This window comes from Apiospora marii (genome assembly GCF_038362585.1).
Source record: "Apiospora marii strain CBS 49790 chromosome Unknown utg000002l_segment0_segment0, whole genome shotgun sequence".
Classification (NCBI taxonomy): Eukaryota; Fungi; Ascomycota; class Sordariomycetes; order Amphisphaeriales; family Apiosporaceae; genus Apiospora; species Apiospora marii.
In genome coordinates, this window is record NW_027117373.1 from 3,632,428 (window position 1) to 3,650,479 (window position 18,052).

An 18,052-nucleotide genomic window follows, 5' to 3' on the forward strand; every position below is an offset into this window, starting at 1 on the left:
ACCACCCTTTCCTTCTTCTCACCTCCTTTTCTGCAGCACCCCCAACTATGCCAAGGCAGACAACTCTTGTGTTACATTTTGAACATTATATCCTCCGAAGCTTCGGCTAAAGTAAGCGAGCTTCTCTCCCGTCAAGTTGACTTCCCCGAGCTTGGCGTGTTGCCATTCATGAAGAATGACCCGCTCGTAGACGAGCCATGTTGAGCGTCTTGGTTGTTCGGGTCAAACAGTCCAAACGATGTCTGCTCCGTTACCCAGTTGGCGTTCTGCGTGTAGTTTTCGAATGCGTTCTGCGCTCTCCATTAGTCTTTGTTACTCATGTACAGAAGGCGAGCAGTGGACGCCAAGCTTACCCAGTCAAAATTCTCGTCAATGTTCATGTCCGCCGATCCAAGATTGGTGAACATCGAGAACGGGGTATTGTGGCTGTTGAACCCTCCCATCACGTCACCGGAGAAATCGGGTGTCAATCCTGTACCCGTTCCCGTCTCCAGAGGTGGGTATGTGGTCCCACCCGGTGATTGATAATTGGGCGTCAGCCCGGTCGAGAGCATGCCAAGAGTCATAGCAGCGGAATGCTCCGGTTGTAACTCTGCCTCTGCTGATTCAAACCCTCGGAAATGATCCGTTTTCACATGCGGCGCTGGTACTGTGACACCCGGAGTGGGATTCTTGATCTTTTCGATCATGATATCGAGGATGTTCGAGGCTTTGAAGGCCTCCACTGAGGACTCCTTCATGGCTTTCCAGATGTCCCTAATCTCCTCGAGCAGACTCAACATCTCGAGGCGTTGCTCCGGGGTCCAAAAGAACATTGACTGCGAGTTTTGGCGGGCAGTACTGACTGTGGCCTGATTCTCATGATGGAGGTCCAGCGCAACCAGCATTGTGGGCAACAAGGCTTCCTTCGCGCAAGATTGCACGAACCAGGACATGCTTCGTAGTCGGCCATTGGCTACCTGGCACTCATAGTGGATCGTTCGGAGAGACTTGAGCGTCTCCAGCGAGGCTTCCACGGCGGCACGGCGGGAATGAGCATAACGGGGGTTCTGCCGGGCACGGAGTGAGTGTTTGCGGTGAAGCATGCACATGATCCTGTTGTACAACATGGCCACGTTATATCTCGCAACGATGAGCTTCACTGGATCGTGTGAGGATTCCAAAGGCTGGACTCTGAGGTGCGGAGGGAGCTCGTCCATGATGTCTCGAAGCTTCCGGTCGTGGACCAGAATTTCATCGTATGATACTGGCTTCCCCACCCGAGTTACAGCTTGTAAGATGGAGCCGAACTCGATCGTAAGTTTGGACTTGGCAATCATGTAAGCAATAGGAGTTGGCTCATTCGGTGGTCGGGCTGGCGGCAGGATCTTAGTGTCGGGGCCGAATTCCTCGTCAAACAGGTTATGGGGAAGTTTCGTGTCCGTGCTATGGTCGTAGATCATGGTGGGCAAGGACACCTTGTATTGTTAGCGGGTCGCGAGGGAGGTAGAGGAGTGCTGAGATACACATACTTGATGGGAGAACATAGTATCAGACATGCGGATCAGCGCCCATGTTCTTCGTCTCATTTCCTGCCTCTCGGTCAGCTTCCGAAACGTCTCCTCGCTTGGGGGCACGATAGGGATTGACATACACCTTGGAATGGCGTTATGGAAGGGAACCATTCTGCATCACGGTGGTAACCCATTCTGAAGGCTACCCTTGTGATTAAGGCGGCAATGAGCCACAAGCCAAGATCGGCATCCCATCGCGAAGACCATTCTCCGAACAAGTAAAGCATCATTGTCTCCACCGTGTTTTCCACAGGCTTGGTATAGTCCGCGACTACTAGACACTGCACAGTCCGCAATCGGTACTCGGCAGCAAGCTCGAGTGACCTGCCTTTCCACTCCGGAGGCTCGTCGCCGACCTTATGATAGGACAACATAGCTAGGGTTAACATGGAGTATACCAAACCTACCCACATTATTGGTGATTTGGTAGGATCCTGCCAGTGGTCCCGCAGCTGCTGCTGGAACGTCGGGCCATGTACGATGCTCACAGCCGTATCGAGGGAGTTGAAGTACCGTGAAACCAGTGTGGTGATAGCAGTTTTGGCGGGAAGTTCGGCACGGAGCTCGGTCTCGGTAGCCGGCGGAGAAGAAAGCAGGAAGATGGGCGAGTCTCTGGCAGCCGCTGGCTTCGAGGATAAAACCCTCTCATAGCTCTTCTCGAGTTCCTTCTTGCGCGAGGCGAAGAAGCTCTTGACCTCGGTGATATCGGCTAGTAACGTGTGCCAATGTTCCTGGCCGATATACATCGATTTACCCCTGTCCGCATCGACTTTCAGGACGCCGAGCGAGGTTGCAAGACCGTCGTCTACATCGCTGTCCCCATCCACCTCATCCCTCATGGAAGCCTCATCGTCTCTGTCGATCCTTGGATCACTGCTGTCCGTCATCGAGGGCGCCGAGACGTGGGCATTTGTGGCGGGCGCTTCGACGGAAGATGTATCTATGTTAGCACCCCCATGCATCAAGCTCAGGACCAGACCCTCGAGCCGGTCGATGCGATTTTGCATGTCATCAGGGGTCGCGTTTGCTGCTGCATTGGTTTGGTTTCTCCGTCGACTAGCGGGGCTCGCGTAAACGCAAGACTGAGTATCGCCACGCTTGACACAATTCTCGCAGCTCGGCGTTCCTCTGTTGCATTTCAGCCTGGCGCATGTCAGCAATACTCCTCATGACTACGGCCAGTAACTCTTCTCTTCTTGAGACTATGGTACTGATGGGGTTGTTCCCTGCTTCTCTTTCACCTCATAAATCACTTACTTTCTTGTGCGGCACGGCAGGCAACTGAGGGGCACCCGATTCCTGCGCCTTACAACCCGAAACTGTTCTTCTGGTGAATGGCCTCCAGATGAAGAGGCGGAAGGCGGTGTAGGAGTCATTCTGACGGGTATTTTTGAATGCGACTCCCAATGTTCTCGATATATCCGCGACGCAATTCGCTTTGCGCGAGTCCAACAACTTAGGATATGTGCAGCAGTCCCCAATAGTCTACCCCGGATTGCTCTGTTGAATCCGATTCCCTTTTACGACTGATGTTGCAATCAGAGCCTGCTGATTATTGCAAGTCGATATTTGCCTGATGACGCAAGCAAGTCTCAAGCTCGGTGCAGAGACCTCAGCGCAGTTGTCACGTATCTGGGTCAAATCGGGTTGATGGAGGCACTCTCTAATAGTTGATAGCTGCAATAGTGACAAGAGCCCGGGTGGTAGCGCCGCGGCGTTTGGAAATTGGGGCAGCCCTGTAGGTGGTGTCGCAAGCTGGAGCTGGAGGGCTAGAACCCCGCCGATTTGATAGCGGATGTCGATCGACAACTTTGAGGCGATGAGATCGGATGGCCTGACACCTTCCGTGTGTATTTTGGCTGGAATACCAAGAGAGCGGTGTCGTGGTGGAGATGGTCGCTCGCAGCTTCGAGCTCATGCACCTTTGGAATTGAACAGCTCAACCAACTTCTGTCGTCAGCTCGTGTCGCGCGACCTCAGTTTGCATGAGAAGAGGGGCAGCGGCAATGCGACGAAGATATAGTCGCAACACTGCAAGCAGTGCGAGGAGGTCAGCTTCAACGTGGGAACCCCCAGTGCAGATGTAGGCCTTACTGGTTGGCCTAATTGAATGCGCAAGATCGCCTCGAATCGTCTGAAGATAGAATGGGGGATCTGAAGCTGTAGTTGGCAGTTGGGAGGAAAATGTAAGAAGAAATGTTGCCTGCCTTGCAACGGCACGACCACTCTGCGACTAGCGCCTGATGCAAGAATGATAGGCGAGGGAGAGGGACAGAATGGGAAAAGGGTGGTGGAGTGGCGCTGGATGGGCAGCCGGAACGTTTACACGCAAAATGCCTTGCAAGTGCTTACTCTGGTTTACTTCACAACTTAGGTACGTTGATGTACGGACTTCGAACAAGGTTGCATGCTCATGTTGTTATTGCAAGTACTGTCACGCCCTTTATAGAGGGGGATACCTGCCCAAAGAAAACTAAGTGGCAGGTTACTTCAAACAGATAGAGATATGGAAATACCCCGGGTATTAACCACGAACTCTGAGGTGCCTGCTTACAATCTCCTACATATTAATATAGTAACATATTGGATCTTTTACTGTTTACCTATGCTTTCGGCTGACAGCAGTTCCCTCTTGCATTCTTCAAGAGCTTGAAGTCTCTATCCGTAGGTGTTAGCAGTGCTAGGTATTCAGAACCACTATAGCCCCCCTTCTACCTACACTTGCGTCTGGAGAATAGTCTTCCAGCAAATGAAATACCCTAACATCGAATGACATCAAAAGCCTTCAGCCTTCCTACGATACGATCTACATGGTCCTAATCAACGCCCGCTGTAGGAACCCATTCCAGATGACTCACGCAAATTGGGGGTCCTCCACATCACCCGGGCTTAAGCCTTAAGTCCGTCATCTGCACCAAAGCCTGGTATCATCTTCAATGCTACTCGGGGCACTTACGTCAAGTATGTACATAGTTATGCAGTCGATTCACGCACACACTACCATGCCCTTTGCCTTAGCTAGCGCCCGGTAGTTATGGATCGGCAGGGACGGCCGAGAAGGCAGCAGTAGACTACGTTGCCCGCAGCCGAGGGGAGGCTCAGATGCTTAGCATGCATGCGTCGCGATTTTTGAAGCATCATTCTTCAAAAGTTGTAATGGCCGAATAAGTGCATAGCTGCGGCGTACGTGCGTTGAGGGTGACTCATACAATCTTCTTATCATTGTGTCGTTCTGTTGATATTGTTTCCGACGTTATCTAACCTTGACTGACAAGCCAACGCCTTTGATATTCGGGTATCACGCGGGATATACAGGCACCCGTATTTCCAGATTTATAAATCGCGATACGCCAATCGAAAGCTCAATTCCGTATCTAGGCAGGTAAGCATTGGCCATACAAGCTCATAAACCAATGCGTAGCTTGATGTATTCCGTATGTGGATGGAATATTCATTTCCGAAAACCAAAATATACAATATCCAAGCACGTTGCATAGAAGTGGAAGAGACACGGGGACTAGGCTCGGTGCTGTGGACCAGCTAACCTTCCTAATGAGTCGCCCGGCTTGGAGCCCCGAAATAGAATCGCATACGGGTCGGGCCCCCTAAACCAAAAGACGCAGCACGGTCGTGAGGTCCCCAACAGCGAACAGTGCTTGACCTTCTCCATCCAAATCTTTTAGGTAAGCTGGCTTGGCTGGCTCGCTGGGCCGAGAAGCGAGAGTAGGTAGTGCTGCCGCCAAGCGCCCAGCCAATGATACAGCTCCTGCTATCCACGTTTCGAAGCAGCTCCCAAAATCGTCTGAACAGAATGACAACTGACAGGAGTCCGTCCGCCCAACCATCCCGTCTTCTGATAGATGGAATCGAAGTTATGAATGACCAGCTGAGGAAAGCAAACAAAATCCCGGTTGCTTCTTCATCAAGCAAATCTTGTATCTTTTTAGCCGGTCCAAACTTCCGTTGGTCGTGGCAGCTGCTTCTTTGTTATTGGCTGGCAGTTGTTTCAGGAGGGTGCAGGGGTTCAACCCAAAAGTGTTTCGCAGTTTCGGCCCCCCATTCGGCGACCCTCCAGTCTTGTGGCGCTCTTTTCCAGTTGTCAGACTTTAACGTGTCGCAACTCGCGAAACAACTACTTCCTTTCTTCTATTTCGCATATTCGTTTCTCAGCATGCGGTGATCCTTTCCGTGGATTTGGTTCATTGTTTCTGTGTACTCGCTTTCGATTCTTCTTCCACAGTTGCAACTCTGGTAGATTCTGCGACTAGCATGTTTTGAAAACATAGCACTGGGTTATCCTCTACTCCTTCTATTCTGCCCTTTTACTGAGAGCGCAGCGAGCCTTCTATGCCCTTGTCAGCTATGCAATTATACCCCTAATCGACTTTACTTTTCGGCTATCTGTATATACCCTGGTGGTGGAAGGAAAGCTTCAGCTTCAGCCTTGGACAGTCTTCCTGACTTTCTCTTCTCTTGGAATTGCTTTGGAAGCACTTTACACAGGCCATTTATCATCACCACTATCGTATCATGGCTCGCTACGAGTCTGTGGGCTCTGTCTCTCCGGAGCCCACGGCGCAAAGGTTGTCTGGGGACGAGCGCACCAGTATAGAGAAGCCTGGCCCCGAAAACATGGAGGCAGAGCAGAGCCAAGGGCTTCTGTCGTCGGAAACGCGCGACGACATTGAGAAGATGGAATTCATTGCGCCAGCAGTGGAACATGGCGAAGGGCGGAGGCAGATCTGGTTGATTGCGGCAGGCGTCTTTTTGACCGTGCTCATGGCCTTTGATGCCTGGCTTTTCTTCGTGCCACATGAAAAGGCGCCGGCAAGTCCGCCTGTTTCGACGGACCCTTATCTGGACGCGCTGATGAGGATTCCGTTCCAACGGCCGGAGGAGGAGTATATCCTAGACCCGAAGTGGGATTTCTCGGCGCCCCCGCAAGTCCGGACCTACAACTGGACAATCGTGGACAAGGACGGGAACCCGGATGGTGTCTACAAGCCCATGATGATGATCAACGGACAGTTTCCCGGCCCGATGATGGAGGTCAATGAAGGCGACACTATCATCGTGAACGTGAAGAACGCTGCAAAGAACGCTACCGGTTTTCACTGGCACGGCTTGCTTCAAAACGGGACGAATTTCATGGACGGCGTCGGAGGTGTTACGCAATGCCCGATAGCGCCAGGAGGCTCATTCCAGTACAACTTCACTGTTACGGGTCAAATGGGTACCTGTGAGTTCTCGTCATATATAAAGTACTGACCTGATGTGACCTCAAATACTGACAATCTCACAAAGATTACTATCACGCTCATCAGGGAGTCCAGATGTTGAGTGGGCTCGTGGGGCCCCTCGTCATCCACAACAAGACCGAATCCGCGACTAGCACGGATCCCTACACCACGGACCGGGTCATCTTGCTACAGGACTGGTACCACGATCCGGCCGAGGGCCTGCTGCGCGACTCGCTTTCCCCGGGGAACGAGAATTCGCCGATCCCCAACGGCGCGCTCATCAATGGCATGAACAAGGTCGACTGCGCCCTGCACCCGAACCGGACATGCGACACGACGAAGACCCTCCTGCCGAGCATGGACATGATGGCGGGCGCGTATCACCGGCTGCGCTTCGTCAACGCGGGCGGCTTCGCCTGGTTCCAGGTCGCCATCGACGACCACCTGCGGCTGCTGGTACACGAGGTGGATGGCACCCCCGTCAAGCAGTTCCAGGAGGCCGACATCACGCTATCGCCCGGGCAGCGCTATAGCGTGACCTTCGCGACCGACCAGGCCGGTTTCGACTACACCGAGTACTGGCTGCGAGCCCGCATGATCGAGGGCTGCTTTGCGGACCCCAAACTGCCCGACAACGGCGTCAGCGAGGCCAAGATGATCATGCGCTACGTCATGCCGCCGGGTATGGGCGGTACCGTTGAGCCAACTCCCGCCAGTAATAGTACTGGTAACAACAGCACGGCCGTTTCCTCGCAGATCCTCCCCACGAGCACCAACTCGCTCGTCGACTACGCCATGCAGTGCAAGGACATGACGGCCCGTAACGTCTACAAACCTGTTCCCGCGCTACCAGCTCCGGCCGTTGCGGACCACTCCTGGTACCTCCGCGTCAACATGGCCATCGGTGATTGGCGCCTGGAGCGGGGATTCATGAACCGGTCTTCCTTCCGCGCCGACCTGAAGCAACCGACACTACACCGGATCGTCGACGGCTTGGCCGCGGGTAACGACTCCTTCAGTGCGGCCGGTAAGGACGCCGCCATCAACGACGCGGCCTTCTACCCAGAGCACGAGCTCGTCCTCTCGCACGACCGCATCGAGACAGTCGACATCATCCTGCAGAACGTGGACGAGGGCAACCACCCCTTCCACCTGCACGGCATGCCGCTCTGGGTCCTGGGCCAGGGCCACGGCTACTTCCCGGGTTACGAGGCCCTGGGCTTGAAGCCCCACGGCAAAGGTCTTTCGGACCCCGGCAACGACACCGTCATCGCCAACCCGCTGCGCCGCGACACCGTTACCCTCGAGGGCTTCGGCTGGACCCTGCTGCGCTTCGTGGCCGACAACCCTGGCGTCTGGCTTTTCCACTGCCACATGGTCTGGCACGCCGAGGCTGGCATGGGTTTGCAGATCATCAGCCGCCTGCGGGACCTCAAGGGCTTGACCGTTCCCGAGGCCAACCGGCAGCTGTGCGACGCGGCGCCCGCCGATGTCTTGAGCTTAGGGGCAGCGCCGCCAGATGAAGTCTTTGCGGGGTTTCATGACGAATGAGTTGCATTTTGAGAGAGCATTTAGGTAGAGAAGTTGCTCACTGCCGGGACCTTTTACCATATACTGGATGTGTGTGTATATATATATTATTTTCTTTTTACTCTACTGTTTACAGATATGTACATAGCATTACTTGTTTATACCCATGGGCGGAGTTACGTCGAGATAGATGAAAAGAGAATGCATTTTCAACACTATACATTTGACAGTAGTTGTATTGAATTGCGTGAAGTAACCATGCTAAACACATGATACACACATTCCAGTCATCGCTACCCAATTAAGATACCATCCACGGCGCGGCATTTTATGTGGCTATCACGGAGGGTTTTTGGCTATTGTTCAATATCTCGTCCCAGACTGGCTCAATGCGCACACCACATATGAAGCCGGACCAAATCCAGTGTAGCAAAAAACTCGTAGTCTTTCGCGAAGAAAGCTAGTCCATCACTTCGTCAATCTTCGTTGTCTTCATCACCACCTTGCTTGCCCAATCCTCTTCAAGCCGCTGCAGAGCCCTCCTTAGCCACGCTGTACGCCTTCAGGAACTCGGGATTGCTCTCCAACTCCTCCTTGATCTGCGCGCGAAACAGTTAGTGGATGGGTTCGTATTGACTTGAAGCAGAAAAACTTACGATGTCGAGACCACCGACCAGCTCCCCGTCCACCCACAGCTGCGGGAACGTCGGCCAGTCGGCAAACTCCTTGAGCCCCTGCCGCACCTCGTCGTCGGCCAGGATGTTGAAGAAGCCGTACTTAACGGAGCGGTCCCGCAGGATACCGACCAGCTGCCGCGAGAAGCCGCACTGAGGCGCGCTGGGCGTGCCCTTCATGAAAAGCATGACGGGCGCCGCCTTAACCAGCTCCGCCAGGCGCTTGAACAGCTCTTCCTTGGCCTTCTCCGGGTCTACGGGGGTGTCGTCGGCCGAGCCCGCATTCTTCTCGTCGGCTATTGACGAAGCGCCCCCTCCTACTGTGCTGCTGGCGGCGGCGGCGGCGCCGTTTGGTTGTTGGCTGCTGTTGCTGTTCGCGTGCTTCTCGATCGCCGCCCGCACCTTCACGGCGCTGGACCCGCTCACCGTCTCGAGCACCTTGTCGTTGCGCTGCAGCACCAGGTACGGCACGGCCGTCACGTCGTACGTCTCCGAGACGTCGCTCAGCTCCTCGGCGTTGATCGAGACCCAGCTCGTGGCCGCGGGCTTGTCGGCGGCTTCGGGCGCCGGGTACTCGGACGCCAGCGTCTTGAGGACGGTGCTCATCTGCGCGCAGGGCGCGGCCCACGGCGCGTGGAACGAGATGACGAGCAGGGTCTCCTTGTGCAGCGAGGCGACGTGGCTGCGCCACTCGTCCTCGCTGGTGATCTCCTTCATCGTGGACATCGTTCTCGTTTTTTGTTTTCGTCGTCGTCGAGGCGGTTTGCTGTTGTGCAAGGTCGTACGAAAAGTGGGTGAATTGTCGGACTGGTGGTATGCGGTCGAGATTTTTTTTTTCCGTTTGGGTTACAAAATCGTGAGAGTTCACCTCAGTCCAGTCACGACTCAAGTGCACTTTTGGCTGCGGCCGGGCATCGGTGATGGCGGGGTGGGTTTGTGGTGGCTACAGGTACCGCCGATTGGGTGCGGGGCAGTAAAATTAGTAGTGCCTGATTATCAATTGGGGTCTTATCAATCGCTGGGCACTGGGCTTCCCAATGGCGTCATTTCCAGAAGCTCTAGGGGGGCCATTCACAGTCTTGCCTTAGGTAAGCTGAAGACCAGTCCTCACCACCGTCTTTAGTATGCATTTGATGCTGAAATCAGATCTCTAATAAAGTGTGATTTCTGGGTGACGATCTTTGTGAAAACATGCGTATGAATTTTATTTTCCTGAGGACGGGGGCAACGTAGAAAATTGCCCTTTAGCCACGTCCATGGAACCAGTGCAAAGCTAATACTCCGTATTCGCAGGAACTGCTTAAAATCCAATATCGCCCCTTAAATGCGCACATGATTCGTCTCCGTTGCAAGTTCGGACATATCAACAACGCTGAGGATGACATTATTCACCGTTTCTTCCTGGAATATAGCCAATCAGGTCTTATTCCGCCTTGATCGACCTTACAATACGACCTATGTCACCTCTTTCGCCATAGTTCTCACCCTTGAGATGCCGCAGACTCAAATATCGGCAGAGCTCTAACTCCTCATCTGATACGAGCTCTGGGTGCGCCGCCTTCTCAGGTCCCAATATACTAATCAATAGCTCCCCGTAAACTTGCATTCGGTTCGATGGTTCCGTGGCCGCCGGCGCTTTGAGCGACGAGAAATAGTGTCCCGTGATGCATATCCAAAGCAGTGTCGGGGTCTGAGGGTGAATTGATGATTTCTGTGGGAGAAGCAGTCTAGGGTCGGCCCATGTTTCCGAGGGTCGATGTTGCGAACGGCGGTACTCCAAAAGGGTCCTCGCTTGCTGGTGTAGAATATGCAAGAGCACGCTTTCGCAAGGCAGGTCGAGTGTTGGATCTTGTATTAGCAATAAGGACAGTATCCTTGCGGCTGTTTCTATTGAATTTGAGTAAGGGTCGGCGGTTGGGTCCACGGGTACGGATTGTGGAAGTTCATGGGTGCTCGAAGCGAAATTGCTCGTTACATTGGCCGAGACGACTTCGTCAGAATTCCTCAAAGGTTTCGGTAAAGAGAGTAGCTGATGTTGGAGAAAGTAGTATTCCTCGATGACTGTCTGAGTGTCGTGTTTGACGCTGCTGCCAGGGGTTTTCAGGTGATCCATGTATCTGTTGAACAGAGCAAGATCCGATATGGTCTTCACCGTTGCTCGGTCAAGGGCGCAGGCTTGTAGGTGCTGTTGGATGACACGGATCATAGCAGCATCGTATACCATCGGTGGTACCAGTAACTCGTGGTGCAGCCTGACAAAAGGTATACATGGCGTCGTCGCAGAAGAGATGGCCCCTATCATATCTGCTCTTTAAACCTGTCAGCCAGGTATCCTCGAGGGTTGGTTTCAGGGGATTCATACTTCCGTATCGTATTTATTGTCCTACCATCGAGCTTATCTTGGTCGCCGACGAGATCAAGCAGACGCATAAGGCCCTTTATGTGTACTTGCCACTGGTCGTGTTCCCCTTGGTAACCCTGCTCTGCATCAGCGGATTGCTTCTCCCATCAGTTCGTTCTCGGGTATGCTTACTGCTATGATAGCTAATGCGGACACCCCATGTATTGTAACACTATTGGCAGTCTTATTCTGCTCGGCTGCGTTGAGCTTGCGGTTGATGACCAAGCGCAGCTGTGATGTCAGTTTTGCCAGCCCTTTTGTTTCTTGCATACCAGATACCAGTGTGTCGTAGAGCACCCCTAGCGTGGTAGCGCAATGAATACTCGTTGGGTCTTTCTCGAGCCATAACTCTTCGGGTAGCTTTAACGAACCCTCAGGGCCGGGCAGTGGGAGTTCATCGAGAGCAAAGGACTTTCTTGGCGCTAACGCATACGCCATGAAGGTCAGTCTCCTGGCAAAGTCCAATGCACTCTTGGGACGCGTGTACGAGGCCCAGGCGGGCAAAGACTTCGATAGCGGGCTTCGTTCCTTGTCCGTCTCCCCGCCATCAGGCGGATCGCTTAGAACGATGTCTGAAGCTGCCGAGCTATGAGTACTGGCGGAAGTTGAGCTGGAACATGACCTTCTCCGCGGCTGCGCCTTTGGGCGTCTTCTCGAGATATCCGATTTTGGCGAGCTCCGAACCCCTTTGTTTGATACTGTCGTTTTTAGTTGACTTGCTGTTCCTTTCTTCCCCTCCCCCTGATTGGCGACGAAAGTGATAGTAGCAGCGGGTGGTAGGATGCTAAAAGCATTGCTTGCTTGCGGTTTGGCCCTTATTCCGGTATCCTGTACTGACGCGTTGACGAATGACAAGCCTTTGTGTTTCTGCTTTGTCACCGTGAAACCGCGCCGGGTCGAAACCACGGCTCCGTTGAAGACGGTGGAGTTGAAATGATCCATCCCGACTCGAATCAGTCGTTCAGATTTCTTGTTATCTCAGTTGTGATGATTACTAATGGGAGACGGGCGATGTAAGGAGACCGACATGGCCTGGTCCAGATCGTCGAGGCGGGAACGGGTAGGTATTTGAGGAATCCACATATCCGCATATGGCAACGGCATTAAGCTACATACATATAGCAGTAACTTCTGGTGCGCATTCCAACTGAGCCGCTCAAAAGGAGAAAATTGCATGTACGAGGAAGTACTGTGCACGAAATTTTGAGGCCATGGCGTTGTATCTAGAGGTGATATCAGTAACCGACCCAAGTTCCCGAGTATAAGCATCCAAGTCAGCGAAGGCTGGCGACCGAACTGTAAGATTCCGTCGGGTTGCACGCAAGACTTGTGATTGGTTTGTACAGGTGTAATGAAGGAGACGGTTGATTATCAACAGCCTCGTACGGTACTGGTACTGCAAATACAACCCAAGCAACACTGTTTGGCTGTGGGAGACGAGAGATATGCCGGGGCAGGAGGAGGAGCGGCTTACCATGTGCTCTCATGCAGGATGATGTCCGGGTTGAGCAGGTTTAGGTAAGTGATCCCACAGGCCTGGTCGTTTGCCGTTGTAGTAAGAATGCGGCTGGTGCTAAGGCTGAAATGGACCGATGTGAGACGTTGGCAATCATCTGGCTGTGATTGGACGCCGATGATGTTAACGCCAAGCCTCGCATTCTATTCTTGTAGGAAAACACACCGCAGCAGCAGCGACACGAGCAGGTGTTCAACAGGCATGGGATATCTCCTCTCGACCAGCCGCGTGTCCTACGGCACTATGCCTAAAATAGTAGACCTGCTTATTCTGGATGACTGAAGGCAACCACGCTCCGCGGCTGCTGACAAAGACAGGTTGGGATGGACAACCATTATGCCATCAGTCCAAGTTCATCCAACGGCGTTTCGGGGTTTATTGTGTTTCGTGTTGGAACTGAACCTTGTACTTGGCGTTGCTTGAGCTTCGAGAGGATTTGCCATCGATCGACGTCTATCAAGCCGGATTGAGTACTTCAGAAGCCGTCCGGGTTCAGGCTCTCCAATAGTGAAGTTCGGTAAAGTCAAGCACTTCGCTAAGACCTGCCCAGCATGTTCGGATAGGATGCCGAAACTCCAAGAAAACATATGGGAACGTTGGCTCGCCGCTGCCACTAATAGCGAGATCTGACAAAAGAGACACTTCATTTATTTCAAACACTCTGCAGCGTCGATCCTGCGCTCAAGATAACCTCGAACGCTATGCCTTAGACGACCTTCTGGATCTTATACGATGATCCATGGCTATAATCTTACAGTAATTGACTATAAGCGAGGCGAAAACTCTGCATCTGCATCGGACGTGTTTGATGATGTTCGACTGCCGATGTCTCACTGTCACTTAGCAATATATGGCGACGAACGTGGGTTGATCATATTCCCAGTGTCTGGTCGCGGCAACCACTTGGAAGTGTGTTATGCCTTCGGCGTCTATGTAGGATAATGAGAACCGAAACCCACCACGGAATACCATATTCGGAAACACTGGGAGCGTATCACCAGGATAAGCTTATAAAGTGCTATACTTCTCGGGTGTTACTGTCTGCTTAGTTCATCATAGTCACAACCCTACACAGCTCTTCTCCTGCTTGCATATCCGGTTACAATCATCCCATTGGTCTCTCGGGAATATGGGCGGTGAGTGGTATGCAGAAGCTTTCCATGCAGTTGCTTGGCGAGGTCTCGGGATGACCGTGTGGGAACGCCTAGATGGGTATCCCGTGTGGTCCATCTGGGGGCTTGGCCATAAGTTCTTTCTTGCCTCATCAGGCCAATGCTCGATCTTGGCAGCACGTTGATCGAAGGCGGTTGGCTGCAATAATCAAGTCAGTAGTCAACGGTCCGATCCTTCCGAGTGCATGTCATTGAACAACTCGCGGTTAACAGTGGAAATGATAAGCTTGTTTTCTTACTTGAAGACCTGTGTGGATCTGCCATTCTAACCAAGGTGCTCGATCCTAGAATTCTTCCTGGATCCTGGCACTGTCAGACCTTAACATGGACTCGGTGAATATGCCAGGCTGGGGCGCAATAAGAGAGGGCTGGTTGAGTAACACAGCCCCCCTATTCCATCGAGTCGTTTCTCCATAAATGTAATTCTTGGCATGCAGTACGTGCAGTGACATGACTACTATTCTCTACCAACGAATGTCACTACGTGAAGTACTGGCGAGAATACTGAGTCGGTCGAAGACTGCCACTGTCTATCCGCCCACGCCAATTGCTGCCTGTCAGGAAGAGAACCACCAATGCTTGATTGCGATCAATCCAGGAAGCAGATAAGCTGATCATGGTGCTAACCACCGCGTCGCTTTGGCGGCCCCTTTCCCCTGCGCCTCCTCTATACCTTCCATTATATCCTACACTGGGGCGGAGATCCTGAGACAATTCCTGCCTTACTGATCAGCTCCTTCGCCTATCCTATTCCAAACTTAGGCATGAGATTCAAGAAAGGATGGTCCCCGTGTTAAGCACAGGGTAGCAGTCTGCATTGCCTTGGGGTGGCAGGCTTGAACCACACAGTAGAGGGGGTAGCCCAAGAGAAGATTGGTTTACAAGCACAAACAACGGTGGCTATGGGATTTCCCTGATAACAGAGCTGTCGTTGAGTGATTTGGTACGCATCATTGGATTTTGTCTAATTGGTGTCATGACGTCTGGCAGCTATTTTAGATATTGAGGATAGCGGCGAAAGGACTTTGCAGCAATCGTTCCAGAAAGTGATGGTTTTAACAAGGACCTCATCATGAAGTCATGGATCTGTGATTTTAGTCCCAAACCCTGCCGTGGCTAACCTCGCCAGAGATATGATATGCGTAGAGGCCGCGTCGCCCTGCATGGGTCCTGAAATTCTCAAACTGTGTATATGGAATTCAGTGTATGGATGTATTCATACTCGAACCCGTTCCACGGAGGCGAAATGCTAATTTGATATCGAAAACCAGTGCCGAAGTAACATGCTTTGTACTGTTCTTCGTAGAAGCGTATACCACCTTATCAGCTCAGGAAAGGGGGTCCATCTTCGGTTGAAAAGCAGGTGGAAGCTGAGGTTCTAGACATAAACAACAATATCTCCCTTAATCTGGCAGATGTTCAGCCAAGGGGCCATGGGAAATAGGACGGTCATCTTTCGACCAGGCTGGTTCAAATAAGTCCAATTCATTGCTATGGGTGGGTAAGCAGCTAATAAAGCGGTAGACCCCCACGTCTGTGTTTGCACCCTGTTCTCTGACAACGCCAGAACACCACACCTGTCATGTCTCCTTCAATCCTTACAGAACATGATAATTTTCAGAATGTAACGCATACCACACACTCTCCACACCATTCCTTCAAGCAGCCATCCTCTTCTGTGTGTCGTGGACAAGCTCGAGGAGGTGCTGCTCCATCTCACTTGTGACCCCTTTCGGGAAGATGGGCTCCTGCTGGGGGTTTCTTGGCAGCAGAGGGTCAGGGTACTCCCCTTTGGGTTTTGCAACCATGGTTAGTATGATGCGACGAGGGAAGTCCAAAGGGCAGGAGACAGGCAGGCAACATACGGATGTCGAACTTCTGATCCGAGAGTCTGGACTTGGTGAAGTCGTACTCTTCCTTGAACTTCTTGTCGTTGAAGGCAGCGATTCTTTGGGCACCTGACAAGTCGGGAGTGGCAACACCGCCAGCACCCGTGCCAGACTCACTGAACGACTGCGTCGGGGTGTGAAGCTGGCCAGGGAGACGGGGCAAGTTTTGACGTTCCATATTTGCTGATGGGAGTGTTTCTGATGTAATCACTGTATAATTATCAGTTGTACTGGTCTAGTGCTGCGGCATGTTTTGTGCAAGACGGTTCAGATTGCAACTTCAGGTCAGGGGGGGAATGTTGTGAAGGTTGTGGCACCGCTTACATGGAGGGGGGCTTGCTGAAGTAGCTGGTCCGATTGACTAAAGTCAATGCAACCGCGGCTGGGGTATGGTAATAGTGTTGATAAAATTCGACAGATTGATACTCGTTTAAGATGCAGGGGCTCCAAGATGACTATCGCACCGCACTCTTGAGGTCAAAGAAATATCGTGATAATGGTGCCTCCTCATCAAGGAAGTCCGGTTCGTTTCAACAGTGGAGGGGCAGGGCCGTTTGAGGGTCAAGACTCAGAGAGAGCTGAGCTGACCAGCACTTCAGCGGGTGCTAAATGAACGGGCCAGCCCCGCCTGTCGAATCGGGGCGTACATTACCCCACAGCATTGAACTTGGTTCAGACTCGGACCCTGGCAAGAGCAAAACCCATTGATCGTGGCTTTCCATTGGAAGACCAAGCTTAAAAACAGCAGAGCCGCCCTGCTGATTATTTCACTTGAGCACTCAAGTCCCCTAACTCTTGCATTGGTGGGAATATATCGTTAAGCGCAGGCACACATTTCTCCAGAGCACGTTGGTAAACTTCCTTGCTGCAACAATCCGCCCGACTTCCAATACAATAAATCCCCGAGAGGCACCACACCTTGCCTTGGCCTTCTCCGGATTCTCTTGGTAACACTGTTATACTGCATTTCCGTTACCAAACCACGCCGTGGGAAATATAAGCCAGTCAACATGGTGAAAAAGAACAGCGCTCCCAACGCCTGGGAGGACGACGATTGGGAATCGCAGGCCGACAAGGAAGCCCAGGAACCCGCCGCACCAGCGGCGCCCCTCACCAAGAAAGAGCGCCTTGCCCAGCACGCCGAGCTGAATCGCAAAATATGGGAGTCAGCGTACGTTGTTCCTTCCCTGTCCCGTATTGTCAAATCCTACCACTCGATGCGGCAGTATAGCTAAACAAAACTCCTCTACAGTGACACCCCAGGCAACGGCGCCCCCCTCCAGTACCTCGCGGCCACCCCGACGCCGCCGCTGGCCCAGCCCTTCAAGGCGCCCATGACGGTGCTCGCCCGGAAACCCATGATCGCGAAGCGGGACCCCGTGACGGGGATTTCCAGCCTGACCATGGCGGACGACGACGACGACGAAGACGAGGCCAACAAGAAGCCGCAGGAGACGCCCGAGGAAATCCGGGCCCGGCAGCAGCGCGAGCGCGAGGAGAAGCAGAAGCGCTACGACGAGATGCGCGCCAAGATCTTCGGGGAGAGCAATACTTCTGGGTCGGGATCGGGCGCCGGTCGCGGCGGAAGCGGCCGGAGTTCGGGTACCAGCACCCCCGGCAATGTTACACCGCCGACGCAGCGGTCTGGCGGTGAGAGGAGAGGCCGGGGGCGCGGTAGAGGGGGCTACCGGGGAGGAAGAGGAGGCGGCGGCGGCGGCAGCAGCGGTGGCGACGCAGGTAACGACCGTTTCGCCGATCGTGGCGGTGAGCGCAGCGAATTCCAACGGCCTATTAGCCAGTCTGGAGGAGGCGGTGGTGCTGGAGCCAGCAGCGAGCTCTATGATCCGAGCTACTCGCCAAAGCCCAACTCTTCATTCGACAGGAGAGGTAACAATACTAGCGGAGGCGCTCCGTTATCAGGGCGGTCAACCCCCCGGGACGACGACCAAGTCATTAGAGCGCCACGCGGCCCACCGGTTTCAGGGTCTGATAACGGAGGACGAGGTGGCTTCGGTTTTGCCAAGCGCGGTGCCAAAGAGGGTTGAAGGGGGTGTCACCTCCTGATGTTGGCTGGTAA

General features: G+C 53.1%; 6 protein-coding genes across 6 annotated transcripts; 2 read left to right on the forward strand and 4 right to left on the reverse strand.

The window, feature by feature from the left end:
• Positions 1–131: 131 nt before the first annotated feature.
• On the reverse strand, positions 132–2,929 carry PG985_002822 (Fungal specific transcription factor domain-containing protein; the record flags this gene model as incomplete). The annotated part of the gene is made up of 5 exons (XM_066822591.1): positions 132–290; positions 354–1,457; positions 1,512–1,571; positions 1,634–2,696; positions 2,811–2,929. 5 exons carry the CDS (start codon positions 2,927–2,929, stop codon positions 132–134), a joined length of 2,505 nt encoding a protein of 834 aa, XP_066690023.1.
• A 3,154-nt stretch (positions 2,930–6,083) lies between these two features.
• PG985_002823 (uncharacterized protein) lies at positions 6,084–8,344 on the forward strand (the record flags this gene model as incomplete). The annotated part of the gene is made up of 2 exons (XM_066822592.1): positions 6,084–6,792; positions 6,858–8,344. The coding sequence occupies 2 exons, from the start codon at positions 6,084–6,086 to the stop codon at positions 8,342–8,344; spliced, it is 2,196 nt and encodes a 731-aa protein (XP_066690024.1).
• A 500-nt stretch (positions 8,345–8,844) lies between these two features.
• PG985_002824 (uncharacterized protein) lies at positions 8,845–9,723 on the reverse strand (the record flags this gene model as incomplete). Its single annotated transcript, XM_066822593.1, has 2 exons — positions 8,845–8,922; positions 8,980–9,723. The coding sequence occupies 2 exons, from the start codon at positions 9,721–9,723 to the stop codon at positions 8,845–8,847; spliced, it is 822 nt and encodes a 273-aa protein (XP_066690025.1).
• A 697-nt stretch (positions 9,724–10,420) lies between these two features.
• PG985_002825 (uncharacterized protein) lies at positions 10,421–12,340 on the reverse strand (the record flags this gene model as incomplete). The annotated part of the gene is made up of 3 exons (XM_066822594.1): positions 10,421–11,306; positions 11,360–11,475; positions 11,531–12,340. The coding sequence occupies 3 exons, from the start codon at positions 12,338–12,340 to the stop codon at positions 10,421–10,423; spliced, it is 1,812 nt and encodes a 603-aa protein (XP_066690026.1).
• Positions 12,341–15,744: 3,404 nt separating this feature from the next.
• PG985_002826 (uncharacterized protein) lies at positions 15,745–16,153 on the reverse strand (the record flags this gene model as incomplete). The annotated part of the gene is made up of 2 exons (XM_066822595.1): positions 15,745–15,875; positions 15,952–16,153. 2 exons carry the CDS (start codon positions 16,151–16,153, stop codon positions 15,745–15,747), a joined length of 333 nt encoding a protein of 110 aa, XP_066690027.1.
• An 832-nt stretch (positions 16,154–16,985) lies between these two features.
• PG985_002827 (uncharacterized protein) lies at positions 16,986–18,020 on the forward strand (the record flags this gene model as incomplete). The annotated part of the gene is made up of 2 exons (XM_066822596.1): positions 16,986–17,146; positions 17,228–18,020. 2 exons carry the CDS (start codon positions 16,986–16,988, stop codon positions 18,018–18,020), a joined length of 954 nt encoding a protein of 317 aa, XP_066690028.1.
• Positions 18,021–18,052: the final 32 nt, after the last annotated feature.